The sequence below is a fragment of the Quercus robur genome, chromosome 4 (assembly GCF_932294415.1).
Source record: "Quercus robur chromosome 4, dhQueRobu3.1, whole genome shotgun sequence".
Lineage (NCBI taxonomy): Eukaryota > Viridiplantae > Streptophyta > Magnoliopsida > Fagales > Fagaceae > Quercus > Quercus robur.
The window spans coordinates 17,762,146-17,779,867 of NC_065537.1; the positions used below are offsets into that span (position 1 = coordinate 17,762,146).

At 36.2% G+C, this 17,722-nt stretch overlaps 1 protein-coding gene across 3 annotated transcripts in view; it reads right to left on the reverse strand.

The window, feature by feature from the left end:
* The window catches only part of LOC126720715 (uncharacterized), a 30,685-nt gene extending 16,210 nt beyond the window's left edge, over window positions 1-14,475 (reverse strand). The window contains exons 1-10 of one of the 3 annotated variants that reach the window (XM_050423477.1): window positions 14,278-14,474; window positions 13,580-14,003; window positions 12,024-12,153; window positions 11,432-11,922; window positions 10,429-10,509; window positions 10,193-10,297; window positions 9,350-9,463; window positions 9,178-9,261; window positions 8,711-8,782; window positions 7,295-8,040 (exon numbers count right to left, since the gene is read on the reverse strand). In XM_050423477.1, the coding sequence (XP_050279434.1) occupies window positions 7,762-8,040; window positions 8,711-8,782; window positions 9,178-9,261; window positions 9,350-9,463; window positions 10,193-10,297; window positions 10,429-10,509; window positions 11,432-11,922; window positions 12,024-12,153; window positions 13,580-13,900 (1,677 nt within the window). In that variant the 5' untranslated portion in view covers window positions 13,901-14,003; window positions 14,278-14,474 and the 3' untranslated portion in view covers window positions 7,295-7,761. Of the gene's footprint in view, window positions 1-7,294; window positions 8,041-8,710; window positions 8,783-9,177; window positions 9,262-9,349; window positions 9,464-10,192; window positions 10,298-10,428; window positions 10,510-11,431; window positions 11,923-12,023; window positions 12,154-13,579; window positions 14,004-14,277 lie in introns of those variants that run through there. The other 2 variants (XM_050423478.1, XM_050423479.1) reach the window with 2 other exon arrangements.
* Between the last annotated feature and the right edge of the window lie 3,247 nt (window positions 14,476-17,722).

A 17,722-nucleotide genomic window follows, 5' to 3' on the forward strand; every position in this document is an offset into this window, starting at 1 on the left:
GGACTTATGTAAACCTGTCATGGTAGGAGCGAATATGGTTCATGTTCAACAAATAAGGGTGGGTCCTAGCTAGATGGATTCTATTGTACAACTCCTTAAGGAAGATGTTTTACCCGATGATAAGTCTGAGGCTGACAAGGTACGAAGGAAGGCTCCTCGGTTTTGGTTGTCCGAGGACCAAAAGTTGTATAAGAGGTTTTTTTCTGGCCCATATTTACTATGCGTACACCCTGAGGCGGTTGAGCTACTCCTGGAAGAATTACATGAAGGAATTTGTGGAAGCCACACGAATGGAAGATCTTTGTTTAATAAGGTCCTCACACAAGGTTATTGGTGGACAAATATGCAGAAAGAAGCACAAGACTATGCAAAAAAATGTGACTAATGTCAGAGATTTGCCCCAAACATTCACCAACCTGGCAGAGTCCTTAATCCTTTGTCTAGCCCTTAGCCTTTCGCTCAATGGGGCTTGGATATTATAGGGTCTTTCCTTATGGTAGCAGGGAATAAAAGATATTTATTGATCGTCATGGATTACTTCACCAAGTAGGTTGAAGCGGAACCATTGGCGAATATCAGGGATGTGGATGCCAAAAAATTCGTTTGGAAGAATATTGTCACTTGGTTCGGAATCCCTTGTATCCTCATCTCGGACAACAGATTGTAGTTTGATAGTAAGGCTTTCAGGAGATATTGTTGTGACCTGGGCATAACAAATAGATACTCCACCCCGGCTTATCCACAAGGGAACGGACAGGCCGAGGCTGTCAATAAGGTCATAATGAGTGGGCTTAAAAAGAGATTGGACGACATGAAGGGAAAATGGGTAGAAGAGTTGCCACACGTCCTTTGGACTTACTGGACTACTCCTCATAGGTTCATTGGGGAGACCCCCTTTTCTATGACTTACGAGGCCAAGGCCGTCATTCCTCTGGAGACTGGGTTCCCCACGCTAAGAACGAGCTCTTTCAGTTCGAGCAGCAATGATGGACTATTAGAAAAGAGCTTAGACTTAATAGAAGAGCGGAGAGAAAATGCCATGGCCCAATTGGCCTACTATCAACACAAGTTCAAGCAAGGATATGATGCCAACGTAAAGCTAAGGCCACTAGCACCTTGTGACCTGGTATTAAGAAATGTCTTGGGCACTGCTAAAAACCCAGCATGAGGAAAATTGGGACCTAACTGGGAAGGGCCATATCGTATTACGTTAGTGGCTAGAATAGGCGTGTATTATCTTGAAGATCTAGAGAAAAAGGTTGTACCACGCCCTTGGAATGTATGTAATCTTAGAAGATACTATTATTAATGAAGGCTTTATTCACCCTATTTGGGCTTGTTACATTGCCTGTCGTTGCGTTTTTTACCATCTATCTAAGTATCAAACAGAACATTAGTCATGCTTGGATCCTCGGACCATATACGTTGGGAAAATTGATATCTTTTAATCATTATTCTAAGTATTAAACAGAACCTTAACTATGCCTGGCTCCTTAGATCACATGCTTTGGGAAAATTAATACTCCATAACATCTATCCAAGTATCAAACAAAACCTTGGTCATATCTGGATCCTCAGACCACATACTTTAGGAAAATTGATATCTTTTGATCATTGATACCTGCCATTGTTCTCGACAAGTGACAAGGAAAAACCTTAATTTATCTCAGACCTTGTGGATTACATACATGAGGTAAAATAAGTACTTCTTATTAGTTACTTAAATGTCAAAAATGGTCAGCTACTCCAAACAGCAAAGATATTCATTGTGGTAACTAACTTAAGTGGATATGCATGAGCATCACTTAAAGCATTTACAGGCTTATATGTGCTTGTTTAAGAATTGATTATCCCTTTGATGCCTTAAACTTAATAATAGGTGGTGAGCAGAGTAAGTTTAAACCTGAATGCAGGTTATATTACTGTATATTTTCTCTAAGCTAAATTGAACATGTTTTGCTATTGATCGTGTGATATGTGAAAAGGATGCTGTCACTTATGCAGATCTATAATGCAAGACATACTTCATTATTACCTATTTTCTAAGTGTTGAAGCAAGCAAAGCTTAAGTTTGGATCAGTGTTAATGTCAAATTCATAAAGGAAAGACTTGCAATTTTCATTAATATTGAGCCTCTGAAAAAGGCAAATAGATTACAAAAGCTTGGCAAAAGTTAAAAAAAAAAAAAAAAAAAAAAAAAAAAAAAAAAAAAGAACGACCTATTGCTTCATTTTTATTACAAGTTTGGCCTTGACCTTGGGATCTTCCTTTTAGGGATATGGGGAGAGTGGCCAACACTAGCTCCATGCTCTGAGAAGCTTCTTTTTCCTTAGAAGGATCTTTTGGAGCTACTGGAGGCAGGTCAGCACCTTAGACCATTTCTTTGTTGATATCCCTTGCCTTTGCAGTATCCTCGGCCTACTCTGCCCCCTTGGAGGAAGTATTAGCCGAAGGAGGAGCTTTGGGTGGGCTACCTTGACCTTCACCTGCATCCGAGGACACCGAGGCGGCCTTAGAGCCTAAGGAGCCTGAAGGGCGTATGGCTGGGGGGTAGTAGACATTTTCTGCCTTCCTAAGCACAGAAGAAGCCTCAACCCCAGCTTGGTTGAGGGCTTCATCCCATACTTGGGCACAGTAAGTTCCACATACCCCTGGGCCCTCGGCCCTAAGGACATCCTCTATCTTGGCCACACCAACGTCGTATCCATGTTGCTTAGCCTCATCGCTGGCCTTTTCTGCCTCTTCCTTAGCCTTTTCAGCTTGAGCCTTGGCCGTCCCGACCTCCTCCAACTTCTTCTTCAGGGCAACAATATGCTCCTTGGAGGCGGCTGGCTGGTCCTCGGTGTTTCGTAGAAGTAGCCTCTAGCTCTAGGCTTGCCTCTCCACGGTATCCAGGGCCGGGGTGGCGCTTTTCCTCTCCTTCTCCTCCTCTTACAGCCTGGTTTTTAGCTCTTTATTGCTCTTTTCAGCCACGTGGAAGGCGTTCACGGCTGCAATCCTTCTCCCCTCTTCCTTCTTCATTTTTCGATGGGAGTAGTTCACCATCTCCTCGACCCTAAAGGTGGCTTGGATGGCCTGAAAATGATGGGGGTGCAGTTAAAAAAAAAAAAAAAAAAAAACCTTACCATTGCCAAGTCCCTCTTCAGTCCGAGGAAAACTTCGTGCTGCCTCATAGACCAGAGGTTAGCCATGTCCTTAGGCAATAACAAGGATTGTTCCACCGCATCTGCCACGTATGCAACTGTGCCCTGCTGGAAGTCTCGGATGGAGGCATCATCAAGAAGAGGAGCTCCATCCATGGGGCCCAGACAGGGGCTGCAACTTGGTGGTCAACCCTTTTCTCCCCCTTAGTAGTTGACCTCGTCTGCATCGTTCAAGGCTGCTTGGCCCCCCTCTAGGACTCGGTTTCTCGAGAAGGTTGGTTCTTCCCACCCTCCATCACCTCTTTCCCTTTATCCTCCCTCTTCCTTTTTTGGTCGGCTGGATTAGCTCGAAAAGGTTGGATGGGTGGAGGAGTGGGGAGCTTGGTCTAAAGAGCCTTAATAGGTGCATCACTCCCCAACTGAGAGACTCCGGTAACTCTTGGAAAGTTGACCTTTGCTTCCTTTGGATCCCCATTTCGTCTAATAAAGGAGTAGCTCCTTCGAAACGACTGAATTGAGGTGGGGACGAGTGGCCGAGGACACCAGTTGATGTCACAAGAGACGAGGGCTGGTTAAATACCTCGTAGAGATCGTCTAAGTCTGAGACGTCCACTATCTCCTTTTCCTTTTCTTCTTCTTCCTCATCTTCTTCTTTAATGGTAGCTTGGGAGGAAGTAGCTTCACCAACTGGGTGCTGAGATGGGAGGGCTACTTTGGGAATGCCCTCAGGGATTGGCTAAGTACATCCTCGGCTAACCAATGCCGAGGTCCGAAAAGATTGCTTGTCATCCCGGGTAATGTTCCAGGAAGTTCCATGAGTGCGGATATGTATTACAGTGACATCAAACAGGGAGAAATCCTAAAAATATCTTAGGAGAAAGTTGTTGTCTCCGCATTAAATGCACTGTAGCTAACTCTCTGGCTGCATTAATGTGGAGGTGATGCTTGAACAGTGGATTTCAACCTTACAGCTATTGCATGAGGACATATGGAAAAAGCTGATGGGACAGGTATCAAGACCAATTGTCTGGCATGCACGTGGAAGGTGGAGATGAAAAGGAGAGACAATATAAAAGAAGAAGGAGGGCACTGAAAGAAGGGATTGGAAAAGAGAGAGAAAATTACTGTAGCATCAAGAACTGATTTTGTAATCAAATCTGATAGAAATATATAAGAACAGATCTCCTTGAACTTTGCCGAGGACGATTTTCCTCATTATAAACCTGTCCATTTACATCTTTTTGTCTGATAAACCTACTTTTGTGTTTGTCTAATTCATTAGAGCCCAGTTTTCCAACCCATCCTCTACAAATTCAATGTTTTGAGCTTTTTGGGCCTCAGTCCATCTACCTGCTGGGCTAGGAACTCAAATCCAGTCCTTACAATATATATTTTAAATAATTATTAAATTAATTATTTTTCTACTTTTATATTTCAAAAATCTTGTACATCTCCCTTTTGCGGTTCATTGAACAGTCTTGATAATAGTCTGATAATAAAACCCTCTACTGTTCACAACTCACCACATGGGCGAGTTGTGACACAAATTGTGTCATTTTATGTATCCCTAGCATTACTTGGGTATTAGTCTACTGCATGAACACTTCTCTCTCAAAGAATCTTGTACATCTCCCTTTTGCGGTTCATTGAACAGTCTTGATCATAGTGTGATAATAAAACCCTCTACTGTTCACAACTCACCACATGGGCGAGTTGTGACACAAATTGTGCCATTTTATGTATCCCTAGCATTACTTGGGTATTAGTCTACTGCATGAACACTTCTCTCTTAAAGAATCTTGTACATCTCCCTTTTGCGGTTCATTGAACAGTCTTGATAATAGTCTGATAATAAAACCCTCTACTGTTCACAACTCACCACATGGGCGAGTTGTGACACAAATTGTGTCATTTTATGTATCCCTAGCATTACTTGGGTATTAGTCTACTGCATGAACACTTCTCTCTCAAAGAATCTTGTACATCTCCCTTTTGCGGTTCATTGAACAGTCTTGATCATAGTCTGATAATAAAACCCTCTACTGTTCACAACTCACCACATGGGTGAGTTGTGACACAAATTGTGCCATTTTATGTATCCCTAGCATTACTTGGGTATTAGTCTACTGCATGAACACTTCTCTCTCAAAGAATCTTGTACATCTCCCTTTTGCGGTTCATTGAACAGTCTTGATAATAGTCTGATAATAAAACCCTCTACTGTTCACAACTCACCACATGGGCGAGTTGTGACACAAATTGTGCCATTTTATGTATCCCTAGCATTACTCGGGTATTAGTCTACTGCATGAACACTTCTCTCTCAAAGACCAAATTGGTGTGGGACAATGACATAAAAACCTTTTTTGAAAAATAAAAAAATAAATGCAAATTTGATGAATCAAAATGAAAAATCTTAAACTTAAGTATTAAAATAAAAATAATACAAAATTTAATGGTCAAAATCAAATAAAATCTAATTGTAGTTTAGTTGTTATTTTCTTTGTCAGTTTGAGTCAAAATTGAAATCAGTATATGGGCATATCAACCCACCTCTCAAGTGCGTTGTTTGACTTGGCTTTTTCACCTATTTTTTCTTAAAGAAATAAAAATCACTTATTTAGTTTCTTTTTTTAGATGTAATTTATTAAATCCTAACTTATTAAAACATCTACAGAATATCCCTCAAAAATAATAATCACATAAAATTTTGAAAAATAAGAAATAGTAGTTACCAGAGCATATGAAATCGTAGGGAGAGTTTTTCCCTACCCAATTTGTATATACAAGCTTCATTTTTTTTTTTTTTTTTCACGTTATTATAAAGAGTGAAATTACAAATTTTAAATTTAAAATTTGGGTTTTTTTTTTTTATGTTGGTTATTTAAGATTGAAATTTCTCGTTTTGATCTATTTTAATTTGATTCTGATTTTAAGATAGTTACTTTGTTTATTGTTTTATGTTTGTGGGGGCCTTTTTTTGTGAATTTTAAAGCCCAAATCCCGTGGCTAGATATAAGGCTTTTTGGATCTTGGGGTTTCAAGGCCCAAAGGGTTTCACCTTTCAAAAGAAGTTGGGTTTGGTTCCTCCTGAAAAGTGAATCCGTTTGCAGAGCCAACCTATGCACAAAGAGCAAATCCCCCCCCCCCTCCCCAACAAAAAAAAAAAAAAAAAAAAAAAAAAATGAAAGAAACAACAATAATGCTTAAGTTGTTATCTAGTCCAAATAATAATACATATTATCTAGATTTGTCACAAAGTCTTTGAACCAAATTTCCATAGCCTTAACGTTTTAGGCCGGAGGACTGTAAAAAAATGACCAAAAAAGATGTCTCATCTAGCTCTCTAACCTTATTCAAATTTTTGCAATATGTTATGTTACTCTTCAAAGTTGTTGATTAAAAATGATTTTTTTTTTTTTTTTTTGAAAGGCCTTTTACTTTTAAAAATTGTTTAGACTCTAAAGTTTGCAAAATTGGGAAGCTACACCAATTTTTTAATTAAAAAAATTGTTTTCTTTTCATTTTATTATCCTTATGTCATGTAACATACTTTGAATATGTTACAATAACTAACAAAATTGCTTTAAACAAAAGTTTATTACTAAAGTCTCAAAATGGTTTTAAGGTTTCTAGAAATTTTTTTAAAAAGTTATTATTTTTTGTATCATTTTAATACAATAAACTATTTTTTGGTTAATAATAATAATTATTAGATATTATAGTGTGCATGTATTATATGACCGAAATGAGTGAATTTAAGTATTTCACACATATTATAGTGTGCATGCATTATATGACTTAAATTGTACAGCATAATTTTGTCATATAATATAACTCATCATAAATATATTACAATCATTACCATAATTTACTTTATAAGTGAAATTCTATTATAAAATTCTTAAGTAAATAAATTACTACTCCAACAAAAACTCCATTATAAAAAGTTTTGAAAAACTTTCATTATTTATGTAAATTATTTTATATTCCATAACAATTTTTTTTTTTTAACAGAACTATCTTACACAGGTCATGTCAATAAGTAATATATTTTTTATTTTATTTTACTAATATTTTATTAGAAATATTTTCTTTATTACACATAATTGTTATCTAATATATGATTAGTAAGGCAGAAACATGGATCATTACAGAATACAAATTACACATTTTTCACAACTTGATTGCGGTTTACAATGTTCTTAACGTTACTACTAAATTTAAAAATTTTACAGTTCTTGGATGGTGGTTACATTTTCTATTGAAAATAATAGAATCTCTTCCCTTTCCACCCATTTCCTAAAAGCTTTCAATCTCATGGGTTAACGACCTGAAAACACCAGGTTCCTCTCGCACATAGCATTGCGCAAACCAATTCAATCAACCTATAGCTCTAATAACTAGGTTATTTTTCAGAATCAGATGGATAGAAAAAAGTTTCTAATCAATCTACATTCTTTGCAATTGTGAAAAGCAATGTCACCCATTATGAGCCTTCCAAGCCCACCAAAAGTAATGGAATTACTAGGATTCGCATGTACAAACTCCATCACTTTTACCTTTGATCAGAGCAATCCCCCTGTGATGGGCAAACAAAACTTTTACCCTTTACAATTCAGCATGACGTTCTTCGGTGCCATTGCTTCTCCTTCTTTCCTTTCTTATGATGCAAGTTGAATGGACTCCAGCTCTTTCTGCGTTTGGAGCATTCACAAAAGAGTCCAGAAGCCAGAGCCTGCTGAAGCCACAACTCAAATGCTTCTTCATCTTCATCCATCATTTCAGCATCCAAATCCCACGGGAATCTGCATGACTTGGATCGTTGAGTTTTCTCCAGGCCAACCATGTTTACATGGAAGCTGGGCCGATGAGTGTTGGGCCTACAAGCCATTCCCTGCACAGAACAATTCAAGATTTAAAATACTAAAGATGGAATTGATCATGTAAAGAAACGTTGATCATTTCCCCAGCAGTTTTTATGCCCAAAGTGAAGCAACACAAACACCAAAACACTGGCAAAAATTTCATGAGTTATCCAAAGGGTTAGAAATCCCTGGTTTTTCTTGAAAGGGAAACTACAAGCCAATATGCAGCATTTCATATGTGAATGATAGTCCAGCAAGGTGTTACAGTCTAGGAGACAATATCCATATTTCGGCAAGTTTCGCTACTTTCAAAAATGGGGGGTCCTAAGTAATGCATAAATAAACAATTTGTAAAAGGCCAATTTTGGCTTTTTGCATTCTCTTATAATCTTTCAGAAAACACAATGGATATAAAAATGTACACATAAATGCAGCCTAAAAACTTAGAATAATACATATGCCGCCAATAAATTTGATGCTGCCCTCAGTGGATACCCACCTAAATGAGTCAAAACAGAAAACCATATATATATATATATATATATTTATTGCCCTCTGCATGACCTAATTATCCTCTTGTTTCTCTATTCTTAGCAGATCTGATTAAACTAACTTCAGCAACATCCTTAAATAAAATTCTAAAACTCAAAACAACAAATGGTTATAGGAATTATATGCACAAAGATGCAAACCACTGACCTGACAGATAGCCCATTCTGATACATCAAAGATTTTGCTCTCAGCACAGACAAAAGCACGTGGTATTTCCACCTAAAAGACAATAAAAAAAATTTCTAAATGAATATTGCATGCTAATCACATCACTGTAATCAGGAAAGACATTGATAATGATTCAATCAAACAAAGCAAACATGCATCATGATAAGGTGAATACAATTTTTTATACATGACGGTATGGTGGACATGAAATTTAAAAGAAAAAAAATACCAGAACAAGTGAGCTTTGTATTTTGAGCATTTGGAAAATAACAAATTAATCTCATGTTAGGATGATACCAGAATTTTATAGTTTAAGGCACACATTACAAATGCCCTCATAATTTAGCATGGTAGTGTTAGGTTTAATTATAGAGGTAGTGATGATATGGTGGAACTTAACATACATATACTTCAATATACATACTCAGTATGCATATATGAATTACCTTTTGAGGACATTCAAATACCAACGAGCCTCTGTATTCAACCCATCCATCTCCATCCTTGGCTTGATGATACTGACAGCAATCCTGATGCCAAAACAAGTCTCACAACTCATGGCTACAAAAATGAAGTGCAGAAATGGATGGGTGGGGAGGAGGAGAGAGAGAGAGTAACCTGACACCATCTTGCCTTAGCCTTGCTCCTATTGGTGCATACCCATATATGTGAAAGGCCACACTTGGTGCACTGTATACGTCTCGACTCTTCAGAGCGATAGTCCTGATTACCCTGCTAATGGTAGCAGTGGCGTTAAGAAATTTCATTTGAGGTTATCACTCAGTATCAGTGACCTTGGAGCAGACACTAAATCTATTATCTAGGGGGAATATCTTATCTTGTGTATTTGGATTAGATTTTATTAGACTAAGACTTTCATTTATAGTTTGAGTTCAACTAGGATTAGTTTTCATGGGATATTATCTTCATCTTTATTTCCTGGAAGCTTTATAAAAGGCTCTCATTGGTGATGTTATTATTATCCAGATTATTATTAATAAAATTCCTTCGTGAAATTGCTTCTGTTTGATGGCGATGCCAATCAACCCTTAGGCGATGAAGCCTAGGCTGTCCTGCAGCAGGCTTAACTCTGCCCCATGCATGGAATGAAATGAACTACATATTTATGCTTTCATTTATTAAAGTAAAAACATAACTATAAGGCAGGTTTCCACAAGTAAAGATAATTCTTGCAACTCATTAATTATGACCTTCCCATCTAAAGTTTGCTTTATTGATGTCACACTGAGAAATCAAAGTGCACAAGATGGTTTCCTACATTTCCTTACAAATTTGGCAAAATGGAACAGTCAAATTAAATGTACAAATTAAGGAGCATGGATAAATGTCATTACCATGTTGTGGATTCATCAAGAAGACCCCAAAATTTCTAAGAAAACAGTGACATAATATTCCAGAAGTAGATGCAATTACATCAATAAGAAATACCACATTATTTACCTGATGTGATGTACTATGGGACCTCTGACACACACTCCTAGTCCTGGATTCTTCTTTTCTCAATTGCTCATCATAGTCTCTCTTCTTTATGGAATCAGAAAGAACCTGTAACATTCAGACCATTATAAATTACAAATGGAACCACAACCTCCGTAAATTCGCTGAATTTCTATCTCATATATGCACCAAGTAGCAACAAGAAAACACATAAAACTGTACTTCTTATTGACTTTTACCTCATATGCACATTGGAGTTTCTTAAAGGATTCGCTTGCTTGTGAACTTCCCATATTTTTATCAGGATGCACAAGCATAGCCTGCAAAAATAATTGTAAAAGGGAAAGCTTAAAAAAATACAATTAATAGAAAAATGCACGGTCAGTGTATAGATGTGGTGACTGGCATTCAACTCCAGAAATATTAAAAGTTAATAATTAATTTTTTCAATAACTAGGATAATACTACTTTTGGCCATAGGAATCGTCAAAAACCTTAACTCTATTAAACATTTCAAATCCACTAACCATCAGATATTTTCTTAAAAAATAGTTGGTTGAGTTGAAGAGGAGGGGACAAACTCTATGCTAGTTGAGAGAGAGAGAGAGAGGGGAATGGGTGGGGAGGAGAGAGAGAACATCTGCTTGACAGGAGAAAAGGGAGGGGAGCAAAAGCCACAAAACTACTCCATGCCCTCTTAAAGTAATCCCTCCAAAAGTGGACTGATTGGTGACAAGAGAGGGTTATTGGGTAAATTGTGTGAAAGTTCACATTTGTTAAACCATTTACATAGGGATATAATGATGTAATGGTAATCCTCAACCCTTAAACTCACTTTTCATTCTCTTTACCTTCACTCCAATCACTTGGTGGGGGAGAAGGTGGACTCCTCTGACCTCTCACTTCCCCCTCAGTTCCATTAATCCCACCCTTCTCCATAGTTCCTATTTCTATTACTCTTACGTAGCAGTGAAAGTCCTTGGTCATGCAAGGAACTACCTCAACTTCCAGCTAAATGAGGGCAACTGTCAACTATAGTGGAAGTTCTTTCTAGATCTAGGCCCAATAGAAATGTACAAAAGATGGTCCATCCTTACATTTCCAACTAGTAGCTATGTGGTTGAACTGTTGAAGAGAGAGAGAGAAAGAGATCTTAATTGGGGTTTTTTTTTTTTTTTTTTTTTTTTTATATAAATATTTTTTTTAAATCATGAGAGGAGGCCAAGTTAAAATTTTGCATACCTTCTTCCGGTATTCCTGTTTCAAAATCTTTGCATCTACTGTCTTGTGGCGAGGGAATCCCAGTGCTTCATAATGATCCACGCAATTTAATATTCTTTTCATTTCATCAACTGAACTTGCAAGCTCTTTGACTGCTTTGCTAGAAGCAGACTCTTTGTGCTCATTAGTAACAGATGAAGTTACAGGTGGTGTGCTAGATGACTTACATGAGTGCAAATTTTCAGATTCAGTGGTAGGAATAAAGTACTCACACTCTTCAGAAAATTCATCCCCCAAAACGCTGGCTGATGGTTTCTGTTCTTCAGAGTGTGTGCGTTCACTCATTTTATCACACCATTGAAGCATAAAATTCAGTAAATCACTAGATAAGAATGCAAGGTTTATTGAGAGAAAAACACCATGCCATCCAACTTGAACTTTGACACAGTAACTGGCATATATAGCTGCCACTAAGACCACCAACCGTGCATGATTTAGGGAGAACAAGTAACCTACATTTGTAGGAGAGAGTACTTTCTTAATATAAATAGGAAATTAACAAAAATCTTGCACATAAAATCAAATCAAATTAGGAAAAGAAACCAATCCTTACCTCCAACTACAAACAATGTCCCCATTATCCAAAAGTTGGCATACATCCATAAAACTAGAATAGCGAAGAGCCCCACAATAAAAATTCCAGGAGTATATCCCAAGTACTTAATGGCAACTCCAGCAGCTCCCTGAAATAACCAACCAAAAGTGCCATTATTATCACATTTCATCTGTATGATCAATTAAGTTGATGAAACCCTAGAGATATGTTCTTTACAAGGATCTCTTGATTCATGTTGGAAGCATGTGAACCATATTAACAACCATTGCAAGGCTAATTGGTCTATATTATTTACCATACAAAACTTAATTTCTTCAAATAAAAGATCTCCACAAGTGTGGGGATAACAGAAGTCAAGCATCCAAGAATCGCATTATTGGGGCTTAAGACGATGAGGAAATCTAAAAGGTGTTGGATTAGCTTAATCTGGGGGGTTGTCTAATCACTAATGCCATTGCAATTTGCAAGATATCTCTGATAGCACTAACACCTTAAATCTCCAATACAGTTTCACCATATAATACCACCTGACTTAAAATTGTGCTGTCGCAAAATTCAGTAAATCAAACTAAAAAAGAAGCACAAACCATCTTCATTAATTAGTCACTGGAATAGTAACCCACCCATCACAATATGTGTAAATGAACCCATGACAAACACCACCCCCCCCCCCCCCCCCCCCGGAAAAAGAAAAAAAAAAAGAAAAAGAGAAAATGTAAGCCCAAACATGTTATCAAGCATGAATATCACATACTATAATTAGACCAATCAGTGTTGAATGGACTCACATGTGCTTTTAGTAAAGCCTTCCAGAATATAATATCAACCATGCAAAAAGAAACCAAGTTCCTAGAATATCAAGCACCTCATTTTCCCTCTTAAAACAAGAATTGATTGGTATATTCAAATTATGGAAAAAAATATTCAATATCAAGTCATGTAAGAATCTTATCTAAAGGTCATGGATAGTACCAAATTTAGAGCCATAAAAAATTTGTGCACGCGGAACCACAATGCTACGGATAGGCTTTACCATATAAGCAGTTATGCTCATTGAAACTTGTTATTGACTACAACTTTAAAAACAACAACTCTTTCTACTACTTAAAAAGCTATTGAAACTTGTGGTCGACTAAAGTTTTGAGATTCAACACAATTTACACTAAATGACTAGAAACAAATTCATAAAATTCCCATACTAAGAAGTCCATATTATCACCAATCCATTGATAAAAGAACCAAATCCTTTCCTTTCATAACAACCAAAGGGTAATATTACGGCCACCACGAAATCAAGAACATCATTATGCATTCAAATTACAATTATCTCCACTACTTAAATGCTATTAAATCTTGCGAATCAATAAAGTTTACACTAAATGACTAGAAACAAATCAACAAAATTTCCATACTAAGACCTTCGAATTTGGCTAAAATTTGTCGTATCGAACACGATTCACACTAAATCACTCCAGAAACAAATTAATCAAATTTATATACTAAAAGAATCACATAAACTCAAACAAAACAAAACCAATCAATCAATCACATACCATACTGAGAATCACATAGGCCAAGCAAGACAGAGAAGTGAGACTGAGGAAGAAACTCCACATAATAAACAGCAACGCGGCGGAGCCGAACGCGATCATCGATCGGAACCCTCTCACCACGCAGTTCTTCCATAGCAGCACCGAGCAACGAAGCAGCCTGACGAAGCTAACGCTTCCGCTACACACCTTGGGCCAATGCCGCTCCAAAAACGAGCAAACCCTGTCTTTACAGCAACCGACGGCGACTCGAGCACGCGAGCACGCGTCCTTCTGCGATCGCAGCCATTTCCAACCTTGCTTCACTAAGCCTATATCTTCCATCACCACCGCCACAAAACTAGTAGTAGTAGTAGTGGTACTAGTATTATTATTGTAGTAGCCCTAGAAATTTTCCGGGAAAATCTCTGAGAATCTCCATAGCAGTCTAAAAATGGAAAAAAAAAATTAAAAATTAAAAATCACGGAATTGAGAGTGACTTTTTTTTTTTGAGTAAATTCAATCACGTTTGTTCGTTCAACGCTGATATATGCTTGATAAATACGCTTCTAAAAAAGTAAAAAAAAAAAAAATTAAATTAATTAAAAATTAAAAAAAAAAATAATAAAGTGGTTCTTTTTTGACAGAGACTAATGGCTTTTGTTTTTCAGTCTGTGAAAAAAAAGAAAGAGAAAAAGAATGGTTGAGCAGTGGAGATGACCTGGTTATGGAAGAGAAGTACAAGCACCGACAGAGAGCGTAGCTTTGGCTTTTTTGGGGAACCCTAGAGAAACTTTTGTTTTTTTGTTTTTTGTTTTTGTGTTTCAGGGATGGCTCGTGAAAAAGGTAGAAGAGAGGTTGGGAAAAGTTTCAGAAAGTTTTATTAGCAATTTTTATTTTCTACTTCCTGTACTGTGCTGTGTGTAGTAGGAAGGAGAAATAAATGTAAAAATATAAAGTATAAGGTGTTTCGCGTTAAGTTTTCATGAGAGAGACTCGTATTCGTATATTCTTTAAATTCTGAAATTTATTATATTAAAAAAAGAGCCAATACGACATAAAGTATAAGGTGTTTTGGGGTAGGTCTTAATGAGAGAGACTCGTACGTCATATATTCTTTAAATTTCAAAATTTATTGTAAAAAAAAAAAAAAAAAAAAGCCAAAACAACGTAAGGTATAAGGTGTTTCAAGTTAAGTCTTCCTGAGAGAGACTCGAACGCGTATACTCTTTAAATGACAAAACTAAAAATTAGGACTAAAATAAAAAAAAATTGAAAAATAGAGGATCAGTTTTACATTTTTACTTTACCTATATAAAAATGAGCAGAGTTCTCACTGTCTTTTTTTTTTAAGGCAAAAAAAAAACATTTATATTTAAATTTTTTTTATTAGGGATTCAGGAAAGAGAAAATAATAAAGTATTTTATGTTTGCAAATAAAAAAAAAAAGTCAGGAATTTTGAGTGTAATATTTAATACTTAAGAATTAATTATCATTAATCATTGAGGTCAAATAACTTTAAACAACCTCGAATGTCTAGTAGCACATTTTCTTTCCAAACAAGTAATCTGGCGGAGAAATTTTCCATCTCAAAAACCATTAACCATTCATAAACATATGACACGACACATTCATATTATTTTCACATAAAACAAGATAACGTGGGGTTTTGTGTTAGACTAAAGATTACGTGTCTTTCTCAAAAAAAGAAAAATAAAAAAAGATTGCGTGTTACGTTCAAAACCTTCATGAGATTAAATAAGTGTTAATACTAAATTACAATTTACTTGTAAAACAATATTATAGGAGATTAAATTTTACACTATATATGTAATTTTTTATTTTATGTGGATTTTAGTATTTATTTTTTTGGTAGTTTTTTAATATATATATTTTTCCCGTAAGTGAATAAAATTTGGTTAAGTATATATATATATATATATATATTTTTTTTTTTTTTTCTGGGTGCGGCTGAGAGGAATTAAGAGATATTGACATTTTGCATTATTTAAGGATAAAGTGGTAATACAATGAGGGCGACCAGTGGCTGCATCTATGAGCTCGCATCTACCTTGAGGGCATTTTGGGGATAAAAATAATAATATCAACGTTCCACATCATCCTTAGCTTGGGGTTAAAGCTAGATAAGGTTCTTTATTCCAACAAAAATTCTAGGGAACATGTAATAAATCATAATTATTGCCACAACTGTTCATGTGGTACATTGTTAATGGTAGAGAAAAAAAATAGTAAATTTATGTAAAACTGATATGCAGTCAGTCACAATATATCATGTACATGTAGGGTAGTTATGGCAAAAATCGTAACCTTTTATCAGATGTCCCCAAAGAGATAAAATTGCGACTTTTTATATAATACTAAAATTAGTCGATAATTTAATGTTCTCAAAAATAAAATTTTAGTTTTAATGATTTAATTTATTTTTTTTTGGGTCAAATTTAATGATTTAATTTTAATCCTCCATAAAATGGGGTTGTCTTAAACTTATTGCAAATGAGTAGAAAGTGGAAGATAATTCAGGAGAGGAAAGGAGGTCATGATAAGCATATTTACCTTTTAATGTGTGGATTGGATTGTTGACAAATTGACCATATATGCTGCTGAAAAAGTTGCCAAGCCAAATGAATAATGATGCAGTGGTTCAAGACCAAAAAACTAAAAATAAATAAAACAATGATGCAGTGGTGCCCACCCATGTCCTTTTTCTTTTGGTCGCTGTTTTTATTATCACATTCACATCACATCCATGCTACTTCTTGGTTGTTGTTGGAATTTAAGAATATTAGGAGACTGTCCGGTTGGCATCGTTTTATTATTTTATCTGTTTATTTATTTTTAATAATTTAATACCGGAGCAAGAGGATTTAATTAAATATTTTTGTTAAAAACACCCAAAAATTACCATATTGAGCTACAAGACATTTCATTATTAATAAACTATTTATGAAGATGACATTAATAATGAATACTTAAAAATGGGTTTTGTATATAAGAATTAGGTCATTTTGAATATTAACTATTGGCAGTTTCTTTAAGACATTTTCTTTTTTTACTGTGTGTGTAAAAAATACTTAGTATTCTAAAAAAAAAAGAATCACTGCACACCCTTGGTGTAATGGTCACTCCACAAGTATAAGTGTTTGTGGGATGTAGGGGGCAAGGACCAAGGTTCAAATTTCCAGGAGGGAGTTTCACACACATATACACTTAGATTAAGTTAAAGTAGAATTCTATCTTGTAAAAAAAAAAGGGAGGGGGGGTTTGTATTAGTGTCAAGATATATATATATATATATATATATATTTTAGAGAAAACTTCAACTTATAACGTCCGCTCTTAATAATTTATTTTCACAATAAAATTAAGACATTAATTAATTTTTAGTATAAATTACCGATTGAGATAATTGAAACTCACAGTGTTCGGATAGTTTAATACATATGTTTATTATATATATATATATATATATATAAACATCTGGAATTTTTTTTTGAATTACAAGTGATGACGTCGAAAATTGTCACCAATGGGTCACACCGTACTCGCAACTCGAAGCGAACCTGCACGACAAAAACAATCGACGGAAGTCCTTCAGAGAACACCGGTGTGGTGCCGGCCAAAGGCTCTCCGACGGTCAAGTTAGAATTCTTCTGTTTTGCTTAGAGCGTTAGAGAGGGTCAATTAAAGCGTACCTCGATTTCTGTGGGTATTAGGCCTTTTATAGTGATAAAGGGTTGACTTTTCCTTTTTGGTTTCCACATCTTTTCAATGTGGGACTCTACTCCCCATTCTTCTAAGCGTGGTGAGCAAGGATTCCCATTTCCGGATCTTAGGGTTTTTCTGGGCTATGGACGTTTCGGATCATGGGCCCTTACGATGGGCCTTCAAAGCTGGGACCATCTTTACGCAGGCCCAAGAAACCCAGTCCGTCAGGCCCATTAAGGTAAGCCCATCAGGCCCAATATTTTATCATCTTTAGTTGCCCCCTTCACCCCAATGGTCCGTCACCTTTTGGGTCAAAGGATCAATGGGGTGACGGTCCTTACGTATGGGTATGACGGTCATTTTATAACGGATTCAGGCAAGATAGGACGACGGTTCCAGATGGATCAACCCGTCATAGTAAGATTCATCAAGTTGACGG